The following is a 25973-nucleotide window of genomic DNA, read 5'->3' on the forward strand; positions in this document are numbered from 1 at the left end:
ATAGCTATATAATATACTGAACTCTGTTAATAGTATAAAGACTGGTTACTAACTTATATGCTCAAGCCCAATATTAATAATTAGGAAATCTGAAGGTTAATGGAGGAAGAATTGTTCCAAAAGATATAACTGGTATCAATTTCATAAGGGGTTTTAAAATAACTGACAAACATAGTTGGGTAAAAAAGTTAAAATATTTGGCAGAGAGGCTACTTAAACATCCCAAAATAGTCTAGCAATAGTCTAAATGCAAAGCAGAGATGTTTTGGGGGTGGAAGAAGATATTTGGTCATGTCTAATATTGAAGAAGCTTTGGGGACAAACTTATGTACTTCAGAAAAAAATCTGTTAAACTGTAGGAAAGCACATAAAGTTCAGCAAGGTATGTCTAAATTAGCACAACTTTGCAAACAGAATGTGAGAATGGAGAGACTAAACTAAATCTAAAAACTTCAGGTGTATACAATCTGTAATATTGATGAAACACAATCAGGTTGGATGGGGCTTTGAGCAACCTGCTCTAGTGGAGGTGTCCCTGTCTACGCCAAGGGGGTTGGAACTCGATGATCTTTAAGGTCCCTTCTAGCTCTAACCATTCTATGATTCTATACTTGTAAAAAAAAAAAAAATAAATCACTTTTCTGGATCTCTTGCAGTAAATATTCAACCCAAATTTAAAAAAGAAAATTTAAGTGACATTAAACTGTAGATCAATATGTAATTGTAGTGTGTAGAGTGCAGGATATTCCCTGCTTCACAAAAAGTGGTTAATTGATTGTGGGTGGGATGTAGGCTACATTGCTTGATGTACTACTTTCTTACAAAGGATTTAGTATGATTATATTTTCTCAGTACCAATACCCTGACATACACTACTACTCTACCACCTCATCATCCCTTCCAGTGCAGTTATTTAGGGGTGTGCATTACTGGTCAAGAAGTTAAATAATCTGCATTTTTTTATTTAAAAAAAAAAAAGAGCCTTCTTTAAACTGTATTTTTACCAGGAAAATCAGGTACTTGATCATATCCTAAGAGTTCAGTTGATTTAAACCTGTAATTTTTGATTGCTAGAAATATTGATGGTTGGTTTCCTGTTTTGTAGTTGATTGACTTTTGTGTCAGAGGTTCTGTCAGTTCATGTGAGGGTCATTCATGTATCGGATGCCTGATGCAGATTCCCTGATGTTTGTCTGCTTTATGCTTAGTTAGGGAACCTGTAGGATCTCTTTTTGTCTTCCTGTCCATGTGCCTTCAGGAAAACTGCTGAAACCCAACTGTGTTTAAGTATTAATTTCTACCAATTTGGTGAAATGTGGCAACAGGTTTAAAAGCTTTTGGTAGTGAAATTTGTAGCTAACTTGGCATGACTGCTTCCACTGGAAAACAGAATAGGAAATGGAATTTGAGTGGATTGGAAAAACATTTTGTAGGTTACCTTTATAAGAAACGTGTACCCTCCTTTCATGGTGTATATTGATTGCTGATGTTTTTAGGTGTAAATAGAACCTTTCTGTGGACCTTTTATGTTATTTTTCTTATAGTTCTTTTGTGCTCTCATGTGAAATATGTTCTACTCTTGGAGCCAGAGTACTGAAAATAACCAAATCTTTGGTCTATTCTGCTTGCTTAGTGTCCCATTACAGGAGGAGTGCAGAAGGAGAGTAATCAAAGTCTGTGTCTTTTGAATTAGACCAATCTGTACATGTGAAAATATTCAGCCTTCTCTTATTCTGTATTAATCAGAATATTATATCTAGTCCCAATCTGTTATGTCATTGAGACATGCCCTTAGTTCTAGTTAAATACTAGAGCGAGTCTACGCCTGGCAAAATGGAACCAATTTCATTTGTTCACCTCTTAAGCATGCTGCTGACCTCCTCGCTCCACAGTGGTTTAAATATTGCTACTTCCAATAGGAACCTGTTGGCTTTACATTTTTAACTTGTAAGGAAGGCAGTACGCTTTGTAGGCTTCCTGAATACACAGCTGCTTTCCATTTAATAGTATCATATACCAGCAAGACATAAATCATATATACATATTCTTCTTTACCTTACATGGTTCAGACTGTTCTGAGAAAAACTGGTTCTACCATCCAGTGATTCCTTTAGCATAATCATTGCTTGGGTAGACCTATTTAAAAAGATCCTGCTAATCCAGTGATCTGGCTCAGACATGACCGCATAGCACATGCTGATTTGGTGAGCTTGTTCCTAGTTCCAATAAGTGTGTTTGGAATGCAGTGCTTGAATTCAACTGAAAAGTAACTGAAAGCAATTCAGGATTAAACAGGAAAACCAGATTCTACAAAACAGTTCATTTGTGTTGCAAAAGTTTGCTGTGGTTTTTTTCTGGTAGACTGATAAAAATGTTAAAAAGTTATTGAGGAAAGACCAGATCCTTTTTAAAAACAGAGGTTGATCTTGCCTTTTGTCCTCAAAGAGAGGCTTCTGATGGTGTGTTCCCCCTTCAACAGTGTTTCAGTTGCCTTAAAATAGAAGGCATGAAATCTTAAAGCTTACTGTGTAGCAAAATCTTACTTAACCTGCAGTTAATGTGCATTATTATTCAGTGGGATGATTGTTGTAGCAGGAATCATTATTTCTGAAAATCTGCATGTGGGGTCAGTTTAGAGCACGTGGCTTTGATACACAAATTGCCCTTTTTTAGGCCCCAGAGTTTAGCCATCATTAGTTGTTAGGACATTATGGACTCCTCCTTTCCAGCTAAAGTCAATTTTCTTATTTGTTCCACTGTTTTTCATCTCACTTTTTTACTATTGATGAGATACTTTGGAAGCTATTTTGTAGCATGAACAGAATATAGAGATGTGTACCTAAAACACAAATGTTAATTTAAATATATGCCGTAGATTTGAGGAAACGGAAAGCATGTCACTTGTGGCCTTGATGGTAATGATATATGTATACACAATATGCTTCCTTGTAAACAGGCTTTATTAAAAACACTCATTTCTGTTACTTAGCTAAGCTGGTATTTTTATGGCCTTCTAATTGATAATTTCAACTTTTTGTGTATCATAAAGAAGGGTATTCCAATATTCACTGCTTGTACTATAAGTAAAAGATGGTACAGTGAGAGGAATTTAGGCTGTTTGGAGCATCATCTTATTGAATTACCAAAGGTATAATGCTGACTGCCCTTTGCTGAAATTGCTTATAAAGATTATATTCACCTTTGTAGTAACCTGTAACATTTGAAGCTGATCTCTTACTAGTCCTCCCTTGTGGAAAGATGGCTTCTAGAGTAGACTAGAGTCATATGAGAAGTCTGTGATATCATCCTGAAGCCAGCTAAGATGAGAAAAAGGCAGTGTTACCACGTGCCAGAACTCTGCACTGGAGCCACAATCAGAAGCCAAATCTTCTTCCCCTCCCTGTCTCCTTTAAAAAAAAAAAAAGACCCGTGTCATATTTGGGCAGTCCATAATTCTCATACTTGAGCTTTATTCAGCAGCATCTTTTAGCAAAAAAAAAAAATGCTCAGGACAAAGCTTGGTAGAGGGCTGGTAATCATCTGAGATTGAACATTCAATGTATTTGCGATATTTGAAAATTAGAGTTCATAAATTGTTAGATTTAATCTGTGACTTAATATAAAAGATTCTCCTCTGGTCATGTGCAAGCTGGAAGACTATATTCATCAGAAGTAGCTATAGAAAAATGCTAGGAAGTCCATTGAAAAACTGAACTGTTGGAAGGTGTAGGATGAAGCTAAAATCTCTGAGCAGCTTTTATTACCTTTCCAACACCTAGAAAATATGTATCCATACATGCATGTAACTTGAAGTAAATTAAATGCATAAAAAACAGATTAATTAGGCCTTGTGTTCTCTAGGGAAACAATGCACAAATGAACTTAAATTCTGCCTCCAGTGGTAATGGAAAATGTAACCCTTTTTAATAGTTTTTCATTTGTCTCTAAAATCATATTGAATTGCTGTTAAACTTTAGGAGCAAACTAAGAATTAATGCCTCGGGTGATATCTTGTACCATAACTTAGGAAATACTTATTTTTCCTTGCAACTCGCTAATATTCATGCTTGTTGTAAGTAAGGTCATTCTAAGTCTTTCTGGGAAAAACACCTCTCAAAGATTCTCCAAGTATAGTATCACTAATAAGAAAAAGAAAACATTTGTTGACCAACAAGACATTTAAGCTTTTTTCAATCTGTATAGCTACATTTCAAATCAAAAGCCTCTTCCTGTATGACTTTTTAGAATCATCCTTAGAAAAGTACGGAAAGAAGAAAATGTTGGATAATACTATCAGCATTGCATTTATAGTTTTTTATAAGGATATGCTGTGATAATAAATGTTCTTGAAGTAGTCATGGTAGAGTAAGGATTGATTGTTGCTACGTAAGGTCTTGCTCTTAAAAAGAACTTGTTTATCTGTTCTTTGTTGTGGCTTTTTGCTGTTCAGTCTTCATCAGGTTTAACTCTTCTGCAGAAGCTGCAGTTGTGGAGATAATATCTAGCTGTGTAGTAGTAAGGCTTCAAATGTCAGATTGTTTTATATATTTCTTACTGTGACTTCATCCAGTTTGATAATACATGAAGATCAAAGCGAGAGTGGCAATGCGTGCCAGCAATATGCAGTCTTCTGTGTTTACTTTCAATGATTTTTTTTTTTTAATAGAATATGGAGAACACGATCCTGTAGAGTAGCATTCTATAAAAGCACATCTGCAACACATTTATTTCTGTACTTGGATTCAGCATTTTTAGTAACTTACTGTGTATGTGTTTTTACAGAATGGACAGCAAATTGTGGATGAACCTATGGGAGAAGATGATATCAACCCACAAACTGTGAGTAAAAAATGGTTGTAATAAAGAGAGTACAATATTGTAGCACACTGATATACCTTAATTTACAGGCAGTTTGCCATCAGTGTTTTGTTGTTTATGTTTACTTTACGTGAAGCACAATCTAAGATCTTGATATTTTTGAGAATTTCTTGCTCACTGACTCTTGTCTGGTTTGGTATACAAAGCTGAATATAGTAGAAATTATAATTGGGTTGGGAAGTGAGAAGGTTTGATAGTAAGATGTGGCTAGTTAGAGCATTCCTGAATAGGAAGGGAGGTTGAGCTCCTTTCTTTCTTATCTTAGCAAACCTTAAAAACTTGTAGGTCTTTTTTACTGTCCACTTTTCCTAGTGCCAGCAAGCAAAGCACTTCCATTGGCTTCTGTTAGTCTCATTGGTGCATAGGTGAAAATATTTTACATCTATGTGTTCCAGATTATGCTTTATTAATAGTTAAGGTTGTGGTCATGTCACAGGAAAGGATTCTCTCATGGTTAAATTCCACACGAGTTCCACTGCAGACACGTGTACTTACTGTATGAAATACGATTCAGAGTGGCAGTGTACACCATAGCTTTTTCCCTTCTAGTTTGATATGCACGGTGTAACAGCAGCTGTATCACCTCTCTTTTTCCATACTGTTGTAAGATTTCGTGGCGCCCTTTTGTTGTTCGCATTATTTTCCTTATTGACCTGTGTAAAACTAGATTATTTGCATAATAAATCTTCATTAGCATGGAAGATTCTTTCTATTTCCTTTCTCCATAGAACCAAGAAACCAAGATACAAAGTTTTATGTCTTCTTCCTGGGCTTTCAGTTGAAAAGTTTGGAAGTGTCACATTGGAGTGCATTCAAGAATAGGAAAGCTAGGTCATTGAGGCCCAGGGGTTTCCTAAGTCTTCTCTCTGTTGGTGTGGATTCCAACTTTCCTCTTGTGCTGCTAATTTCGCTAAATTGGAGTGGAAGAGAACTTCCGTTTATTAGTTCAAAGCCAACAGAGCTAAGGGCTCCAGAAATGTTTGCATGGATATACTCGAAGATGATAGCTTTAGGTATCAATCTAGATGGCAAGACCCCTTCCCTGCCTCAGATAAGATGCTACATGCTGAAACATGCTTAGTGAAATTTTCATAGTGGTAGAATTGCCAAAGGCAGAGGCTGAACTATTAATGTAGATCTTGAGTGTTTGCTGTAAATCAGATCTGGACAGTAAGCATTAGAGAGCTCTGACTTAATGCACTGTAAAGCGCATACATGCGTAGAGTGGTCACTGTGAGCTTGAACTAACAAGTGAACACAAAAAAACAGGTATCTAACCCTTTTTTTTTTTTTTTTTTTTCTAAATTCTAAAAGCCCATACCTCGTATTTCTTTCTGCTTTCAGTAGTCTTTCAGGGGAAGATCAAGGGTGAGGCAGGACTGTGAAACTGTAGTTTCCATTGCTCTTGTAACTCTCTTGTAACTGAGAGGTATTAATCAAAGGAATTGTTAACCCAGGCTTCTTGAAAATAGAGTTTACTGCTAAAGAGAAGATCACACCCAGGAAGGTTCATTGATAATTTAAGTTCCTTATCTTCATGTCAGACTTGCAGTTTACAAAATTCTGTAATGTGAAGATGACCCCACCTGGAGTAGTGTCCCGCTTTGGAGTCCTCAGCACAGGAAGGACATGGACTTGTTGGAACGGGTCCAGTGGAGGGCCATGAAAATGATCAGAGGGCTGGAGCACCTCTCCTATGAGGACAGGCTGAGAGAGTTGGGGTTGTTCAGCCTGGAGAAGAGAAGGCTCTGGGGAGACCTTATAACGGCCTTCTGGTACCTGAAGGGGGCCTTGTAGAAGAGATGGGGAGGGACTCTTTATCAGGGAGTGTAGTGATAGGACAAGGGGTTTTAAATTGAAAGAGGGAAGATTTAGATTAGATACTAGAAAGAAATTCTTTAGTGTGAGGGTGGTGAGACACTGGAACAGGTTGCCCGGGGAAGTTGTGGATGTCTCATCCCTGGAAGTGTTCAAGGCCAGGCTGGATGGGCTTTGAGTAACCTGGTCTAGTGGGAGGTGACCCTGCCCCATGGCAGGGGATTGGAACTCGATGATCTTTAAGGTCCCTTCCAACTCTAACCATTCTATGATTCTATGAAGATATCAGTGAGTTCCAATTTCGTATTGCAAAGCCTGTGACTTTTTCTCAAACATGAAAGCGACTTAAGTTTTTACCTGTAGTTTTGTGTTAGAGAGTACTAGCTGACTGTTAAGCCTTACCAATAAATGATATATGGCCTTACCATATATCATTAAATGATAAATGGCCTTACCAATAAAACACGCAATTTTTATAACTCCACACTTGGTTGCACTTCAGGGTTCATAACGCTGGTGTTGTATATTGTGCAGACTTTAGCTTGTTATTACGTGGTCAAAGCTGTTTCCATCTATGCAGTGTGAATATAATTGCAATGCCGTAGCAGTTTCTCTCCCTGCTGAAGTTGTGAACAGAGTCAGTTTAGGTAATGAGTGGAGTTGCCTTTTCCATTCTTGTCTTCAAACATATTAGGAACAGATGTAGCTCTTAAACCAATATGAAAATTAGAAGATTAAAAGCCTGCGCTATATAACTGCTTTTGATTCCTCCTCGTACCATGCAAGGCTCTGCTGTCTTTAACATACAGCGAAGAAACAAGGCAAGTGCTCACAGATTGCTCTAAGTAGTGCAGTGTTAGGGTAAGAAAGGAACAGTATTTGTGTGGTTAGACGCCAATACCAGAAGGACGTCATTTGTTCTAGTATTCTGCATAATGTAGAGTACAGTGCTTAGTTGAACTCTTATTTGAACTAGAATGTTGGTTTTTGGGGAAAGTGTTTGGTTTTGGTTTGTTAATTTATTCTGACTAGTGCCATTGCTTGATGATAATTTCCTTGTTTTGAGTCTGTAGCTTCACCTTCTTCCTATGAGCTTTATTGTTTTGTGTTTATCTGCTAAAATTATAGTCTTTATCTACTGTCTTGGGCTTACATGACAAGGTTTTGGTAGCACGGTGGATGTTCTCTGTGAGAAGAGATCAGGGGCTGCCCTGCCATGTAGGACAGAGACAGTTCTTGCTGGCTCCAAAATGAACTCACCACTGGCCAAAGCAGAGCCATTCAACGAGCTGGGGCAATGAGAGAGTGGCTGGGTGGGTGTCTGGCAGCCAGCCAAGGTTAACTCACCACAACTATGAAATTTCTCTTTCAAGATTTGATGACTGCAGGATTACTTACAAGTGGTTTCCTGTACTTTCTTCAGATGTTTCCAAACTGCTGCTTTTTGGAGGAGCAATCCATTTTAACACACTATTATAGAATCATTAGGTTGGAAAAGACCCTTAAGTTCAAAGCCAACTGTAAACCTAGCACTGCCAACTCCACCACTAAAACATGTCCCTAAATGCCACATCTACAAGTCTTTCAAATATCTCCAGGTATGGTGACTTAACTGCTTCCCTGGGCAGCTGGTTCCAGTGCTTGACAACTCTTTTGGTGAAGAAATTTTTCCTAATATCCAACCTAAACCTCCCCTGGCACAACTTGAGGCTATTTCCTCTCATCCTATCTTGGGAAAAGAGACCGACCCCCACCTTGCTACAGCGTCCTTTCAGGTAGTTGTAGAGAGTGGTAAGGTCTCCCCTCAGCCTCCTTTTCCCCATGCCAAACCACCCCTGTTCCCTCAGCTGCTCCTCCTGTGCTCTAGATTCTTCACCAGCTTTGTTACACTTCTTTGGACGTGCTTCAGCACCTCAATATCTTTCTTGTAGTGAGGAGCCCAGAACTGGACACAGTACTCCAGGTGGGGCCTCACCAGTGCTGAGTACAGGGGGATGATCACTTCCCTAGTTCTGATGGCCACACTATTTCTGATACAGGCCAGGATTCTGTTGACCTTCTTGGCCATGACCAATGCTTTCTGGTCCTTTTCAACCGGGCAACTTTCCAGCTGCTCTTCACCAAGCTTATAGTGTTGCATGGGGTTGTTGTGATCCAAGTGCAGGACCTGACTTATTGGCCTTGTTGAACCTCATACAGTTGGCCTTGGCCCATTGATTCAGCCTGCCTGGATCCCTCTATAGAGCCTTCCTGCCCTCAAGCAGATCAACACTCCTGCCCAGCTTGGTGTCACCTGCAAACTTAATCGATCCCCTCGTCCAGATCGTTGAGAAAGATATTAAAGAGAACCGGCCCCAATACTGAGCCCTGGGGAACGCCACTCGTGACCGGCCACCAACTGGATTTAATTCCATTCACCACAGCTCTTTGGGCCTGGCCATCCAGCCCATATTTTACCTAGCAAAGAGCGTGCCCATCCAAGCCATGAACAGCCAGTTTCTCCAGGAGAATGCTGTGGGAAACGCTGTCAAAGGCCTTACTAAGGTCCAGATAAACAACATCCACAGCCTTCCCCATCTATTAAGTGGGTCATCTTGTCGTAGAAGGAGATAAGGTTAGTCAAGCAGGACCTACCTTTCATAAACCCGTGCTGACTGGGCCTGATGTGACCATCTAAAACACTTCTCTAATATTCTTTCTGTCATGCTCAAGTAGCTTGAGCTACTTGGTTAAGATTGTTTTAGCTTTTTAGTACCAGTATTTTAGGAATTCATTTTGCATTTTTTTTCTAGGTTGTGGTGAGTAAAAGGTTGCCAGTAGTGATGTAAAATAATCTGGGGGTTTTTACACAAAAAAAATTGCTCAGTCAGTTATAGCTGCAAGCTAGTCTTTGCTGTCTGTTAGCTAATAAAATGCTGCATCAGCTGGGCTGTGATCTTTCAGTGCTTCGTATCTGTTTCGGTGCAAGATAAACACTAATTTTAAATTACCACTGAAAGTCATTTAAATTCTACTCAACTTCACATTGAAATGGACTTGGAGCACTTACGTGGTCACTAACAATTTATGAGACTTCTCAGCTGTAACTGAGGACAGTAGAGTGAACAGGCCTAGCGTGTACCAGTGCATCAGGTAAGAAGACAAAATATTTTGGTATGTGTGTAGGGTATGCAAGTTCAAGATACAGAGTGAGTTGCCATAGTTCCATGTAGAACTATGAAGGTGAAAACTTGAAATACTGCATCCTTTTGCTGTCTTAAGTGTTTGGATAGTATGCTGATAATGTAAATCAGATTTTTAAAATAAATATTAAGGCCTAACACAGTTTTATCTACATAGGAAGTATCTCCAGTATTCTTTGTAGCAAAAGATAATAAATTTCTTTTTTTTTTTTACATCCTCATTCTTTTGGTCTAAAGTAAAGTTATTTTACAGAAGAGTGAGTTGTATAGCTTTGATTCAAATTTGGTAGTTGCTTTTAAGAAAAGCACAAGCTGTAATGGTACAGAGCTGTTTCTGAGGAGTCCAAGATGCTGTATGGTTCAAGGTCTTGCTCCTCTTAAAAAAGGAATCATTCAGTATTCCAGTTCTATTACAATGAACGTACTGGTTATATCTGGCTTTACAGCTTGCTGTCAACATTTTTTATCTGATGTATCTCATAAATGATCCGAGTCCAGCAGGAAATCATTGTAAGAACAAGTAAACAACTGGCTGAAGCTTGACCTAATGTGGAAGCTTAAGTGAATGTTACTGAAAAAGGGGAAGCTATTTAAAGCCTTTTATTTGCTACCTTTCTCACTCCTGCACTCACTAGCAATGGTTGTCTACCATTGCTTTCTGTATCTCTGTGTCCATAGAGACTGAGTCGATTAACTGAGCAAATTAATTGTTTTGAGCTCTTACAGTCATGATTCGTGCTTTCCTACTAGCTAAAGCTAACCAGAAGCTACAGCTGGTCCAGCAAGTACCTTCCAGTTTCGTATATATGTGAAGAGCATATCGTGTGTGTGCTGTGTTCTTTGTTCTGTTATCTGGATTCAATTTAGCTCTTAAAACACTTACTACAACTGATGTATTGCCATTGCATTCTACTAGCTTAAGCATAATTATTAAACAGACAAAAATATTAGGTTCCAAGTATTTGTGGAAAGTTGTTTTCTGTAACACTTTGTAAGTTGCAGAAAAACTCACGTATATTTCTTTTTGGTAACCTGCAAGGACTGAATATTACTTTTTTCAGTACTGGCAGGAGTGGAACCTATTCAGGCTCAAACAACTGAGGTGAAAAAGTAAAACTCTCTCCCCAGTGGAAGTGGTTAGGTAATATTAATACACTTGTGACCACTGTGTGATGCAGTGAAGGAAACAGTATGGGTTACAAATACTAAACTTGGACTTTAAGGTGGTCCATAATTCTTATATTCCTTCTAATGTATTTTACTAAATATATTTAAATAGATATACACATGTATTTAATTCTGTGTTAATTCTCAGATTTTCCTTTGTAAAAGGGAGAATACCTTTCTTTTTCTTCTTCTAATGTAATGAAATGGGAAGTTCTTTATCTTCCAAAGCGCTGTGCTGTGCTGCAATTCAGGTGAATTTTGGTAGAATCTTACACAGGTAAGACGTATGCACCTCACTGTAAGAATGGACTTAGTGGTATTTGTGTACAAAGTTACAGCATCCTTGTAGACAGTGCAAAGCTTTTAGTCTGAGATGTTAACTGTTAGATATCAAACCCATATAAAGAAGGCAAACCCTGAAATATTTGTTTCCCCCAATATGTCATCAGGTGTTCTGGAAAGGTTACAGCAAAACTCTTTCATTAATATCTTCTAATGGATTTTCTGAGTGGCTTATTTTGCACTTAGTGTCTTAGGTACAGCATACTTTCTGGATCTCAGTCAGAAAATTGAATAATTTGAGAGTGTAAGCAACATTGGAAGTCAAGCTGCTTACTTGTTACATGGAGAGAAAACAGATGGTAGCCCTGAAAAGCCTGTAAACTAGCAGATGGAAACTGCCACACCCCCTGAATAATAGAATATTGCTGCTTTGGCTATACAAACTTATTTATCATGAGGAAAAGTATGGTATTCGGCTTCTGAAAATTCCAAAAAGTAGCTCTCTGTTCCTCAACTGTCAACTTCATCAAATGAGGGCTTTTCATTCCTTATGTATACTCCATCTTTGGTTTTTTCAGATAATTGAAGGCAATCCATACCACAGAGCCTTGCTTGTCTAGCAGCATAAAGACTTAATTTGCATTTTTACACTTCACAGACTGAGGGTATAGGGAGATTGTCAGTCTACCTAATGGACTCCACTTAGATGAAATGCTCCAACTTTTTCTGGTTATGTGTAAAAGTGAGCATCCCACTGTGGCATGCATGTTTTATTCAGTAAAACTTGTAGATTCCCACATGTTCTGTACTACTACAAGAGTTCCTCCAGCATCTTTCAGTTCTGCTTTCTGTGGAGGCTGTGAGTCCCATTCTCTGGAACATCTGGACAGCAAGTCTGATCACATTTACTCTTAATTTTTTGTAAATTTAGAGCATCAAATTTAAAAGAAGAGGAGGGGAAGATGAGAGATGAGCTCTGTTTCTGTACTGGAGGCTGAAACGTATTGTGCAAGTGGAGTTCTGCAATTGGCAGAACTGTCACTGATGGGTATAGCAAATTCCTTTTGTTTTGGAGACAGTTGTGTTTCGTGATAAACATGTATAATACAAATCTTTCTCAAAGACTTCAAGGTAAGGGGAGCAATTTGCTGGAGCAATTTGTCCTTGTTATCACAGACTTCCCTGTTGGGGACTGCTGCCCTCTAACCTGTCTCCTTCTCATACGAAGGAATATTTAAAAGGGCAAGCTCTCTTCTCAGAGATTCTCAAAATGAATTATGTAGCGTATATCTTAATGTTTCTGGTTGGCTGGTAGTGCTCTTTGGGAACCATGCAGGCTTTATTCTCCCAGAACACAAGAAATTTCTTCCACCTGCTGCAGCCCCATGCCAGTTATAGGAGAACTATTGTTGTGAAGTAACCCTGCTGACCCCTGAGCCCTCTGCTTTGTGCTCTGCTGGGAGGTCACATAAAAGGTTTGGGAGAGCACTAGTCAGTAATTGTACCAATGCTGTGGTTGAAATGCCTTATTCCTGTCACCCTTAGCAGATACAGCTTATCTGCAGCAGAGTACACTCATACCCGTACAAGAAAAAGTGAAGAACATGAATATTTACCCACAGTATCTTTTCAGCTTTAAGGAACATTATAGTTAGTGTAGGTCTTACTTCGCATTTCTGCTTTTAGCTCTCCTTGCTACCATAGAGTTTAATTTAGTGATTTAGAGATTCCTGGTGATTCTGCTTTTAGCACATTCATACATGTTCTTGACAAGGTACGGCAGAGAGCTTGAGTGGTCTCCCATTTATTTAGTTAAAAAAAAAAATTGTCTTCAAAGTGTAAGCAACTGTATTTGTGCTAAACTGCAATTCTTGAGATATCTCAGTTTTGAGGAGAAAGTAGCTGGAAGTTTAAAACAATTGAAGAGAGGAAAGCTTCAAGTAACTTTTGTACCATTTATGAACTCCTTGAAATCTTCGTGTTGTAGTAACCTCCTTGTGTTCAAGAAGCTTTGTTTATCCCGAAACAAATACTGTATCATTTTTTATGCTGTGTTACTGATGTAGTAGAGCCTGTTTCTTCCAAAAAGGCTGTAACACAGGAGACTGTAAAGAGTACATTGTAACTGATGACTTAAGGTGGAGTGGTAGTTACTGAATGCCTGTGAAATCTATAATAATTGTATATATTCAGTACCTAGAATTTGAAAGATCCATCCCTGTGGATATGACATAAATAAAGACCTAGAGGAGTACAAGAGAACCCAAAATAGGCACACTTTTGCTTGTAGGGTCCTGATAAAGCCAGCAACAAGGGTTCTTTATTTCATCTCTGCATTTGGGCAAAAGGGTCTTCGCTCACGCTGGGGAGACATATAATCCAGATTTCAAAGACAAAGTTAGAAACTGTAGACAGCCAGGATGTGGTATAGAGATAGAAGCAGCATGTTCTGTCACTTAAAATAAATAAATGACTGGCTTTGTCTTCTGAAGAGGAATTAAAATCTAAAAAACCCTGCAGTAATCCAGATATTTTTTTAGAACCCAATCAAGGCAGGTAGTTTGGAGGGTTTGTTTGCATTAATGTCTTGTGCAGGAAGTAGTACGGTATTTTGCTGTACATTTCCTTTGATACAGGTCACTAAATGGAATCACCTCGATCTGTTTATAGCTGAGTACTTATATACCTTTGACTAAATGTTGGTACTTGCCTTTATTTATTTATTGCTTGCTTGAGGGAAAGCAGTCTTGCTCCATATTCTAATGGAGCATGCACTGTGTAATTCAGTGTTTTTAATAAATATCAGAAAAGCTAAAAGTATTGTCAGTATTCAGGATAATAACTTCTGTACTGAGTCTAGAGACAGATCAAATTAAAAACTTCATCTCTAGCTGTATGAAGTAATTAGATTGAATTCTAATTCTTAGAAACATTTGAAGTGGGTTTTTTAAATATTGAAAGAACGTTTAGTTATTTTTATTACTTTAAGAAATTTTTCACTCTCTACAGAGGAATATAATATTCGTGCATAAGTCAGACACTCGAGCTGGGTGATCCAATTCAAGTAATTTTTGCAGTCTGTTTTGGCCTAACCTCTATAACATCTGTGTAGCATTTTCTATGAGCAGGATTTCAAAGGGCTATGTGCAAGGTCTGTTTGGTCCTCTAACAACTCTAGTAAATAAAAATAGTCATTAAGCATACTGCATTCTCTGCATTCAAATCTAAAAAGTAGTGACATGATATCCTAAAATATTTTGTAAAATTAAGTTAAAATTCATAAAAATACAATTGTCACATGTAGGACTTAAAATAGTTGCTATTCTGCTTAACTAGTGAAATGTTGCATTATAGCATGATTTCTGAAATAATGTTAATTTTTTTTTTTGTTCTTTTCTGGGAACCAGGATTAAATAACATCTGCAACAGCATGTTGCTATCAGGAATCTAAGTTTCCTGTGCTGATCTCTATAGCATCAGCAACACAAGTACCGTTGCTATCTGGTTTTTCTTTACCAAGGGGTGGGGAAGGGGAATTAGAAAAAAAAAAATTGGGTTGGGTTTTTTTTTTTTTCCTTTTCCTTCCCTCCCCCCCTTCTCTTTCCCCACCCCCCAACTGTGTCTGACTTGCCTGACAGGAAATTTTCTAATTGCCGGAACAGCTGGTCACAGCAAAAACGCCAGGGTTGGTCTTCCCTGCTAGACTTATGATCGCTCAGTCAGAAAATCTAAACATCATGGTTTCTTAGTCATGTTTAAGTTTCTCGCTCTACGTGTTCGTTCTGTTCGGGTGAGCTTAGTTTCTTATTTAAAAGAATAAGAGAGAAAAGAGGAAATTTTATTTTAATTAAACTTTAATTTCAAAGCAATTTTAGTCTTTCACTACTTTGGGATAAATGCTGTTTGTATACAAAACCTTTTGTATTTTCTCTTTAAAAGAAAAAAGTTTGTGGTGTGCTCATACTTTATGGGAGTTTCTAAGGTACCTGTTGATCTGTATGTAAATACTGCAAAACTTCCTTTTTTTTTTTCTCCAGAAATGGATAAACTTAGCTGTATGTTAAGTTTTCTCACTGAGAGTCTAAAATGTTTGTATTTATAAAATTAATACGTAGTTTTTATTTTAATAGCTACATTTTCATGTAGTTCTTTAAACTATAAAATATGGTTATGTTTAGAGTAACAGTTAAAATAACTCAGGCTTATTAATATCTTAAATTTACTTCTGAAAATGGTCTTAAGAATAGTAACACTTTTGCATGCATTGTAGTTAATGTTATGGTTATTTCAACTTTTAAATGATAAACTAGTCATAGCAGACATATTTTTGTGTAGCTTGTATTCTTGTTGGGCATATATTGAGACAGAAAAGTTGGGGGCTTTTTAAGTTGAGAAAAATCTCTAGTGGAGAACTGTATTATCCTGAGCACTGTTTCCAAACTATTTAACAATACATGTAAACATGCAGTGTGACAGAGCATTTTATCATTGAAACTCAAATCGCTTTTCATGTTTCTCCTGTAAATTTGCAAATACTTTGCAGTGGTGGGGGGGGAACCCAACACCCTTCTTGTGTAGTGTCTTAACATCTTAAGTGAAGCAGATCTACTAATTTGTAAATAAAAGAGATAATATAACACCTACTAGCCTATGTACTGGTTTAAACTTTGCAAGGTGTGTTAGAAAATGAAATTGAATTTGCTTGCTGTAACTGAAACACTAAACAAGATGTGCAATAGTATATAGGCTGCATTATATACAGTTTTTTTAACTTAGACCTTGTAAAATAAACATTTATTAGCCCATAGTCCTGAATTATAGTTCTTTTCCACTGGCAGTGTGAGAGGTGTTTCTTAAATTGATTAAGAAAAAAACCAGACATTGTGATCTACTTATGGCAGCTTGATTAGATTGTCTTTAACATTCTGGTGATTTTAAAATGCTAGACAGCGCAGATGAAACTAAGGGTTTTCAGCCCATGTAAATTCTGGAGTATGTTTAGGATGTTATCTCAACAAAACAGGAATCATAGCTTTCATAGACTAGTTATGAATATGCTGGTGGATTTTTTTTTAAATCATTGATATCTTTTTTTTTTAAGCTTGAATTATTTTTTTTTAATTGCAATGCTTTGAAATGCTAGTGCTTACAAAGTAGGAACAAAACATCAAAGTTACTGGGAAATGAAAGTTCCACCCAGTGAGTATTTTTTCCAATGCTGCCATGCACAGTCTAGTTCATGAGATAATTTTGTGATGTTTGATCAAAAGAGAATTGCTTTTGGTGACCAACATTGATTTTTTTTAAAATGCTTACAGGAATTCCACAGCTTTACCTGTTAAACTAGTGCTCACAGTTCCTTTGGGAAGGAAGGAGTAGAGTCATACTTCTGTCCTGGCCTTTGTATTTTCATTCTGAACAGGGAAAGCATCTTCAGAATTACCCTTCCAGCCTGGCCAGTCATGTTTATCCAAAGGGCCTCATCTCTCCTTTGACTTGTTGCTCTGTGACAGGACTCATTCTTCAAACTCCTATCTTGCTTCATCTATAACACCAAAAGACTGGGAGGAGTTTGGACTCAGTAACCAGGTCTGCAGTCTTCCTTATATGAGTTGACTACCTGGAACAAATGTGAACATAGATGTCCTTCTACATCTCAAAACTATTGTAGTAGAAAGCCAAGAATGGAAGAGAATAGAAGGTATAGAGAGTAAGGAATACATGTATAAATACAGAGATTCTTCTTTATTATCTCTATGCATTGTTTTTCTCTTAGAGACTTAACAATTAAGGAATAATAAAAAAAAAAAAACAACCCTGAAACTAAATATTTGCAAAGAGATTTTTAGGAAATCTTATTTTCTCAGGTAGAACAATAAATGCCATCTGCAACGGGTAATTTGATGTCAGTTGAAAGTGTAAGTTTTTCCATCTTTTACAAAGAAACAGACATAAATTGTGAAAACCTGTATTTCTGACTTCAAATGTCCATGTTAATTAGAACAAACTTTTGCCCTCTTCATGTTTTTCTTTGGTACTAGTGTAAACCAGCCTACATACACAGAATATCCTTAAGTCAGCTTGACTTAATTTTATACATGGCAGTGCTTTGATTTTTTTTGTATTAGAATAATTACCACTTCAGAAGCAGCATTTTTAATCAGCTTTTTAGAACAGTTGTTTGTGTACAAGCATTTAAGTAATCATTAGTTCTATTAAGTGACTCAAACTGAATATTAATCACAATTATAAGGAATGGGGTTTTTTATTCCATGGTTTAGCTCATTAACATTGCTTACTGAAGTAATGTGAGATCATGAAATATGTGTGGAAATTGAATTTTTTTTTTTTAAAGGCAGTTTTGAATTTAAAGGTAGGAATACAATGAGTATAAAATGCGTTTGAGATTTTTTTTAAAAATACCTAGACTGGTGCACTCCTCACATTTTTAACTCCCGTTTTTAACTTAAAAAAGATTTTCATAAGCCCTAAAACAAAAAGTAAAAGTAATTTGTTTTCAGTTTTGTTGGCACTCTCTTGCTTCAAACAGCATAGCTCATATGGGTTTTATTTTTTCAGGTAATACTTAAAATTCGTCCTATATTCATAACAAGTTGGGAAAGTAAAAATGCATCTAGGAGACTTCCTGACTCAAGGGAGGGGAGGAAAAGGAAATCATGTATATGAGCTGGGGAGCTGTGCCAACATTGAGTCATCCTTTTAAAATCACTTGATATCCAATAAGCTTACTGTCCTTACAGAACATAACTGCTTTATGTAACTTTAGCACCAAGGTTTAATATCATAGTCAATATTTCAGAAATGGTTTCTATTTGATTACAGGAATCAACATTATTCTGCCTGTGAAAGGCGGAAAAAATATTGTGCCAAACACAGCAATGTCCAACTGAGCTCTGATAAGTACGATGAAGGCTAACAAAGTAGTAAAAGGAAACTTGCAGTTGTGGTTGGAGCAGTGTTAAGTAACTTGCTAGGGAATCCCATTTTTCTGTTTTCAGCCTTATCTTCACTTGTACTGAATGTACATGTGCCTCAAGAACATGCATTTGTCTAGGGGAAGCAAAACATTCCTGAAAGAGATTGAGAGGGATGAAAACAAAGCTGCTACTTCTGTAACAAAAATGGAAAAACATGTGTAGCTACATACCTAATACTAACAAATGAAACCTGATAAAAAGCAATATTTTTGCTGCTGTTCAAATTTCAAGTAGAAAAGAAGATTGCAATTAGCTTTTTTATTAATCGTATTTGCTTTTTTAAAAATTGTATGGTCCATAATATAAAAAGATACAGCAGTGAGTTTGTCAGATAAGTTAAAATTCATTAAGTGCAGCTGAACAGTAGTACAAGGAAGTACACTATGAACTGTCCTTTACACTGATAGAAATTACTATTATCCGTAATACAGAAAAACAGTTGCACTGTAATACTTTTGAAATATTTCTATCTTTATTTTAGAAACTTAATTCTAAAATTCTATTTTAGGGCTGTCACCTTATTTTGAAAGATGGCTAAGATGTTTGAGGGGGGTGTTCACCAGTACTGGCAATATAGATCTGACTTTGTTGTGATTGAAACTGGCAGAAACATTTAATTTTTTTTTTTTCATAGAATGGTTAGAGTTGGAAGGGACCTTAAAGGTCATCTAGTTCCAACACCCTTGCCATGGGCAGGGACACCTTGCACCTTCCTCTCATTCTGGTTCCTGACTGTGTAGAAGTTGAAATTCCAGAATTGTGAACTTTCCTAATGGTGATTCTGGCTGTTTCTCATGTGTAAATTGTAGCCATACAAAATGAATAAATAAAACCAATTTTAATCCATTTTAAAATGTTATTTTAAATGGAAAATATGCGTGCAACAGTTCCTGGAAGAGTTTCTGGTGGGATCCCACGGACATTTCTTAATGTGTTAATAGTGTCCGTTGAGAAGCAGTGTTAAAAATAACAATATTGCTAACTTCTGTATTAGGAACAAAGAATCTTGCACAATCTGGGGGAGTGACTTTCCTTTGGCAGGCAGTGACTCTGAAAGGACTACCAGCAATACCACTGGACGCTCAGCTGAACACAGCCTCATGGTTGATACCTTAACAACTGCAGTCTCTGCAGGTCGAGGCAGGAAGATTGTGGCTAGGAGTAGTATGGGGCTATTGCTCTATACACAGCATAAAAATCAGTCCGTTGTTACTGTCTATAGCAGGGATATAAGGGCTTCCAAAATAACATTAAAAATCAAATACTAAAAAATTATTCAGAGAAGACATTACAACACCATGAGCTGGAATGATGCTTTACAGCAAAAAATCTGAACAAACCCTTGCTTACCTTAACAGGCAAATTAAGTCATAACTAAGTCTGTAAGTAACTATATGTAGAAGATGCTTCTGACTGTACCTTCTTAACTCTGTTAATAGCAGTACAGAATTAACAGATAGAGGTGAAACTTGGGTAATGTTGGAATCAGGAATATCAGTATCTAAGTTAATTTCTCTAGTAGTTAACTTGTCTTAGATATTAGAACAGATTCTAATTATTCATTAGATTAAAATTTGTTAATCTGTTTGTCTATTGTTTACCTTAAGTCAAAGTCTTAAGCCCATTTGTACAGTTTTGTGATCAGCATGTCAGCAATGTTGCTGTCCAGGAAGAACTTTTTTTGGAATACTGGACCCATCTAAGGATTTTTTGAATATGCCAGGTTTCCTTCCCGCTGGATTTTGATGAACTCGAGTATGTATTGTCATGTCTGTCCTAGTCATCTGTGCTTCTTATTAGAAAAATACAGTTTATTTAAAAGCCTTACTGAGAGGCAAGTTTCTTCTCAATTGCAAAAGCAAACATGCTATGGTTTGTTGGGTTTTTTTGTCCAGAACTTGTGTTGTAAAATTCAGAGGTTTTAATTTATGTAAAACGAGTGTGAGGGTTAATGTTTTATGCTTGTTCCTATTTTATGTCAATTATCTCATAATTTCCATCTCTGTTAGAGGCACAAGGGATTGGTATGTGGCCTTTTACTTCTCTCGCTGTGAAAGCTTTTATTTGGTTATTATAGATTTGGAGTTGTATTTCTTGATCTATTTCATATAGCCAGCAATTGTGTAGAGGGAAAGCTCTTTGATCAGTGCTTAGTCGTCTGCTAGCTGAAATTCACTGCACTTCTGAGAAGATTTTCACCTACATCTAGGTAATATTTATTTTGTGGGAGAGTGAACATGAAACATTTTTTTGCAGTTACTTCTGTCCCTTTTATTAACGGAATACGGACGTTGTGTGTTATTTTTAATATCCCTTTCCTGATGCAAAGGACTCAAGATAGGATACAGTTATTTATCACATACCTCACACAGTGAGAACTTCTGGGGTTTTCTAAATCCATACGTGAACTATTTTATAAAGAAAACTTTCTCAGAAATCTGTTTCTGAATTTTAGAAGTCTCCTGGTGAAATTCGAGTATGGTGAAGGAGCCACTTACTTTGTTTAGCCTTTAACTGCTATTTCCTTATTTTGTCATCAATTAACAACACCCATATTCCACAATAACAGGCGTTGGTGTCATCAAATATGTAATGCCAATCCTTTTAGAGTGTTTTAGCATGTTAAAAAAAAAGAAGAAATATTCTTTCAAAAAGCCTTAATGTATAGGTACTAATAGCATGTACTGCACGTACTTATCTTTGTTCTTGATATTACTTAAAAAAAAAAAAAAGATCCAGCAGTTATTGTTATTCTGTGCATAGTTGACCACAAATATATATTTTTTTAAAAACACTGTTAAAACTAAATAAAACCTTCCCCCCACCTCCTGACCCCCAATCTTGTTGTGCTTGCATATTTTTGTTAGAGATCTTACCTTTGGATATCTGGGTTTTGGTTAACTTTCTGTATTTCATCTGATTTCAGTTTAGTTTCACTGAAGCTGACAGCTGAGCTAATGCAGTTGGTCTTTCTGGTCAGGATGGCTCTAGTTTACTTTCAGAGTCACATTCTATTTGACCTGAATGCTTTGGATGTCATAAACTGTAAATGTTTCCCTGTATTTTTTTTCTTACCTTTCTGGTTTTCTGTCACTTCATGACTTTATGCCCTTTAAATGTCACCTATGTGTAGGAAAAATTTTAATATACTATTCCATTATCATTATTGCTGTAAAAGTTTACATTTTTTTTAGATAGCTGCTGCTTTTTCTCTTTAGTGTAACCTATACACACCATAATTTTAACTTTCATACTTTCAGTATATTGAAGAGTATATACTCAGATCTTTGTCACTCATTGTGAAGCTGATGAACTAATTGCTCTTTTAATAACTGTTATCTAAAATATGCTATCATAAGGAGTTGTGTGTTTAAAAATTTTACTCGTTCATATAATTTTGAGTACCCAGAAAAGGAGAAACCTGTCTTCTGGCGACACCTTTCCTAAGTATGCATTCCATATGTGACATGCCTGCTTATTCTTTGATGTTCTGTTTAAGTTAATTCACATCTAATTCTTACACATCTTTGAGAGTAACGTAACTTTCTTGCTGAATTTCCCATTTCCATCCCAGTGTTTTGGAATTTCTTTGTCAAGCACTTGTCATTGTGCCTGTTCACACTGTGCTTATGCGTTTATTCAAGAACCTGAAACTGAGAAATTTAGGTGTAGCAGAACCCCTGAGGTGTTTGGATTTGCTAATGTTTCTTATTCCGGATAGCCTTCCTCTTCCTGATATGAGAAGGAGCATAAATCTGATCTGCCATCTATTTAGATGATTCAGAGCTTTAACCTTGTGGATTATTTTGTCGGTGTCAGAGCATACACTTAATATTTTGTTTTAATTATTTTATTATTTCGTTGGTTGTTGCTTTGTCCTTTTTTATAAAATTTGTGGAATAAGAATATTTCTATTCTTTTAGGTGCTAGTTAAATTCTAATGAGTGTTTATTGTATTCCCTAAAATTATCAGATTTAGGTTGTGTCATAAAAATATATCTCATATTGCACTCGCAATACTTAGTTGTTGTAAGTGCATGTCTGACCACCTTCTCTTAAAGTGTCTACAGATGGTTTAAGCTCAGACTCCAGAATTCTCTCATGGACCCCTTTTACTTGTTTTTCCTTTCATACCACTGTCATGTTATCGTCAGGAAATGGAAGTTAGAGGTAAAAGGGCTATTTACTATTTTTGCTACTGTGTTCATGATTAGAAAATAAAATCAATCTGTAAAAAAAGATTGGAATTATTAGGCATAATAAAAGAAGTGGAAATTACAAGCCTGGGAGAACAATAGGGATGGTATTGTGGATGATACTGGCAGCGTTCCTAGAGGTTCAGAGCCCAGTTTACTAGCCCTAGACCAGCTTTTCAGTTTTCCCTAGAACATACTGCTCGGACAAAGGTCTGCAGATCAACTCATCTGTGTAAAGCAAGCAGTGTGTTATGCCGTCCAGCTCTACATGGACCACTTCTTTTCAAACAGAACTGTTTTCAAATCTCCTACTGAAAATTCAGAAATCTGAAAGATAAGTTACGAAAGATTCTATACACAGATAAACTCACAATTTCCTCTTGCTTTTCTGGGCTTTTTCATTACTACTGAGCAATACTTGCCTAGTAAGGCTCTTCTGCTTCTACTTCCTTTAGGGTTTGAAGTCCAGTTTCCTTTTAATACATTATCTAATAGTTGTTCCTATTAATTGTATTTGTTTCTGAGATCTTATTATTTTATGCTACAGTAGAGTTAATTTAGTCTTGAATTAAAATATGAATATAAGAGAAATTAACCTAAATTCAATTAGTAGAACAAAAGTGAGTATTTAGTGTTCATTAAGTACCTAAATATGGAATTTTCCCAGCAACATGATTAGGCTGTTATTTTTATAATCTAATAATGGTTAAATGGCTAAATAGTTTTTCATACCACCTAGAAGGTGTGTATCTGTTTTTTATTTCCCCCCCCGCCCCCCCCTTCTCTCCTGATGAGCATGTTTCCTATTCTAATTTGCTGCCAATTCCTGTAAAGAAAAATGAGTCACCCTTGGTGCTGCTGAATCCCACCCCCCCACCCCCTCCCTTTTTTTTTTTTTTTAAACTTTTCTCGTTTAGATTTGGTTTGTCTGTGGAATACAGTCCATTCAGTGTTCTTTCCTATTTATATATATGTATATTGCTGTGCATAGACATACATTTTGAGGTACGTTACTAAGAGCTTACTTATGTGAGATATTTACTGACCAGAATAGTTCTGACTTGCAAACTATACCAATACAGGAAGTTATTCTGAAAAGGTAGTGTTTTAAATTCATACCCAAACTTGTTTGTCACTTACTTCCCTTCTAGGGCAGTGTTGATTTAACACTATTATATTGTTAAGGAAATGTTAAGGAAACTCAGAGTAATGTTACCTTCTGTTTGTTTCCTTGTGTTCTATATTTAGTTTCATGATAACAGAAGCCAGTAGCAACCACTTTAAGTTGACTAACACGGTATTTTTTAATGTGGCTTTCTGTGACAGTTTTACTTTCTAGTGTGAAGAAGCCCTTAAGAGAGCTGTGTGGCTAGAAAAAGAATTTTATATCTTGGGACTCTTGTTTAGACATTGCTGCAGTATAAGGCTTGAGAAAAAAGAGCTTTCCAAGCTTATAAGTAACAGGAATAAAATATAGGCAGTAGGGTGTAGTTATAACTGGAAAGGAGATTCCACCACTGCAACAGCCAAATCACTGGTGAGTGAGTGCCTGTAGTGGTGTGAAAGTTGTCAGGGAATGAAAGAAAGGAGAGGAGGACCAGAGTCTTTCAGCACCCTATACATCATCTCATTTAAATTGAAATAATCATATGGGACAATTTTTTTTTTTTCCAAATATCAGGGAATGATCAGAGGTGGAGCTTAAGACAAATTCAATACCAGACTGAACAGTTGGCTTCTCTTCCAGCTTACTGTAAGATGGCATCTATCAACTAGCATAATTAGTTGGCTGAGAAAGAGATTTCTTTTTAAACGTGAAAGGCTTTTATTTTAATTCAGGTAGATAGCAGGTACAGTGAGGGTTGATTACTTCAGCATATAATTTGCATTTCTATAAAAGGCTTAGCTTTTGTATTTTTAACTGCATTTGCAAAATACTGTTTAGGTTAAAATAACAGGTTCAGCAGTTATGTCAGAAAAGGAAACTGCAAATTTGTGGGTGACTATTTATCATAAATCTTGCTCCCAAATATATGTTATAGACAAGCTACTAAAGTAGGATATGATCTGAGATCTATTTCATTTTAAAACAGAGTGGTATTACATCTGCTGTATAAGGACTGAAGAGTATCTGAACCCTGAGAAACTGTGAAGACTGGAAATATTCTCTTAGAATTAGGAATGCAAAGTGATGGTTTGAGTTGTTTTGGTTTTTTTTAGAGTGCGCCCAAAATAACCACTGGGAAGTTGGTTGCATAACAATTACATTGCATTTAAAAAATTTTTTGCTTTTGTGTATAGGGAAAGAGTTAATATCTTTTCTTCTTCATTTCTTATTTTCGTAATATTTTGTGGTGCTTTTAAAGCAATGCGTCCACCTGATCGCTTTGTGTCCTTGAATCTGGGTAGATAATGGAAAGATTTGAGGAAGTTCCATTTCACACACTTTTATTTTATTTTTTTTTCTTTGCCAAGATTGCCAAGGAGCTAATAGATAAAACAGCTAAGCAGAAATGGATCAAAGTATCCAAAGTAATACGTACTTGGCAATCTGTTCTACTGTGCTGTTCCTCCTCTGGGATTCTCTAAGATTGCAGTGGGTGGTTTAAGTAGTATGTAATCAAGTTGATCATATACTAATTTAAAAGATGAAAATGCAAATGTCCACCAGCAGATAATTCCTTTGGCAAGTTGAAGGAATCAGTACTTCTTTCGAACTCTGTAAAGATTCAGCCTTGAGTCAACAATGGTAGAATTTTCTCTTGAAAGGAAAAAGAAGCCTAGGTTTATTAGGAGTAGTACACAGCATGCATATATGAGCACACATGCAAAATTTTGGCAGTCTTACAATGAAAACTGGCACCTCTCCTAATTGGCCATCTTAATTTTAGAACACCCAAGACAAATCCAAGTTCTTCATGTTAAAATATCTTTTTTTACTTTCTGATTTTAAAAGTTGCCAGGATGTTCTGTGCCTTACTTCAAAGTATACGTTGGATTATTTTTTTAATATATGTACACAGTGTCTCACACACACGTGCTCAGGATTTGTTACATGCAGTTTGTTTCCAACTTTGGTTGGAATCTTTTGAAAAAAGAACCTTTTGAAAGAGAAATGTTGATCTAGAAGAAGCATGTGTTTGAGCACAAAGATGTGTATGGACAGTTGCTGTGCACATATATGTAGCACAGAAATGACCAAGTACAAAAGGATACTTTCAGCAGTAACTAATGCACATAAATTTTGCTAACTATTTGAAAAATGCATAAATTAGTACTGCAGAAGCACAGCTTTACAATGCTGCCTCTACTCCATCGCTAGAATTAATTAGTGCACATTTTGGTGAATATAGATAAGGGGAAAGTCTGGAGCAAGGAAGACATACCCTTAGTGGAAAAGGGTCAGGTCAAGGAATACTTCGGACATAGGTAAGTTCAGGTGCCCCTATAGG

General features: G+C 36.6%; 1 protein-coding gene across 1 annotated transcript in view; it reads left to right on the forward strand.

The window, feature by feature from the left end:
* The window catches only part of RPS6KA3 (ribosomal protein S6 kinase A3), a 78140-nt gene that overhangs the window by 8552 nt on the left and 43615 nt on the right, over positions 1–25973 (forward strand). The window contains exon 2 of the mRNA XM_074158087.1: positions 4783–4839. Coding sequence (XP_074014188.1) covers positions 4783–4839 — 57 coding nt within the window. The remainder of the gene's footprint in view (positions 1–4782; positions 4840–25973) is intronic.

This window comes from Numenius arquata, chromosome 1 (assembly GCF_964106895.1).
Source record: "Numenius arquata chromosome 1, bNumArq3.hap1.1, whole genome shotgun sequence".
Taxonomy (NCBI): Eukaryota; Metazoa; Chordata; class Aves; order Charadriiformes; family Scolopacidae; genus Numenius; species Numenius arquata.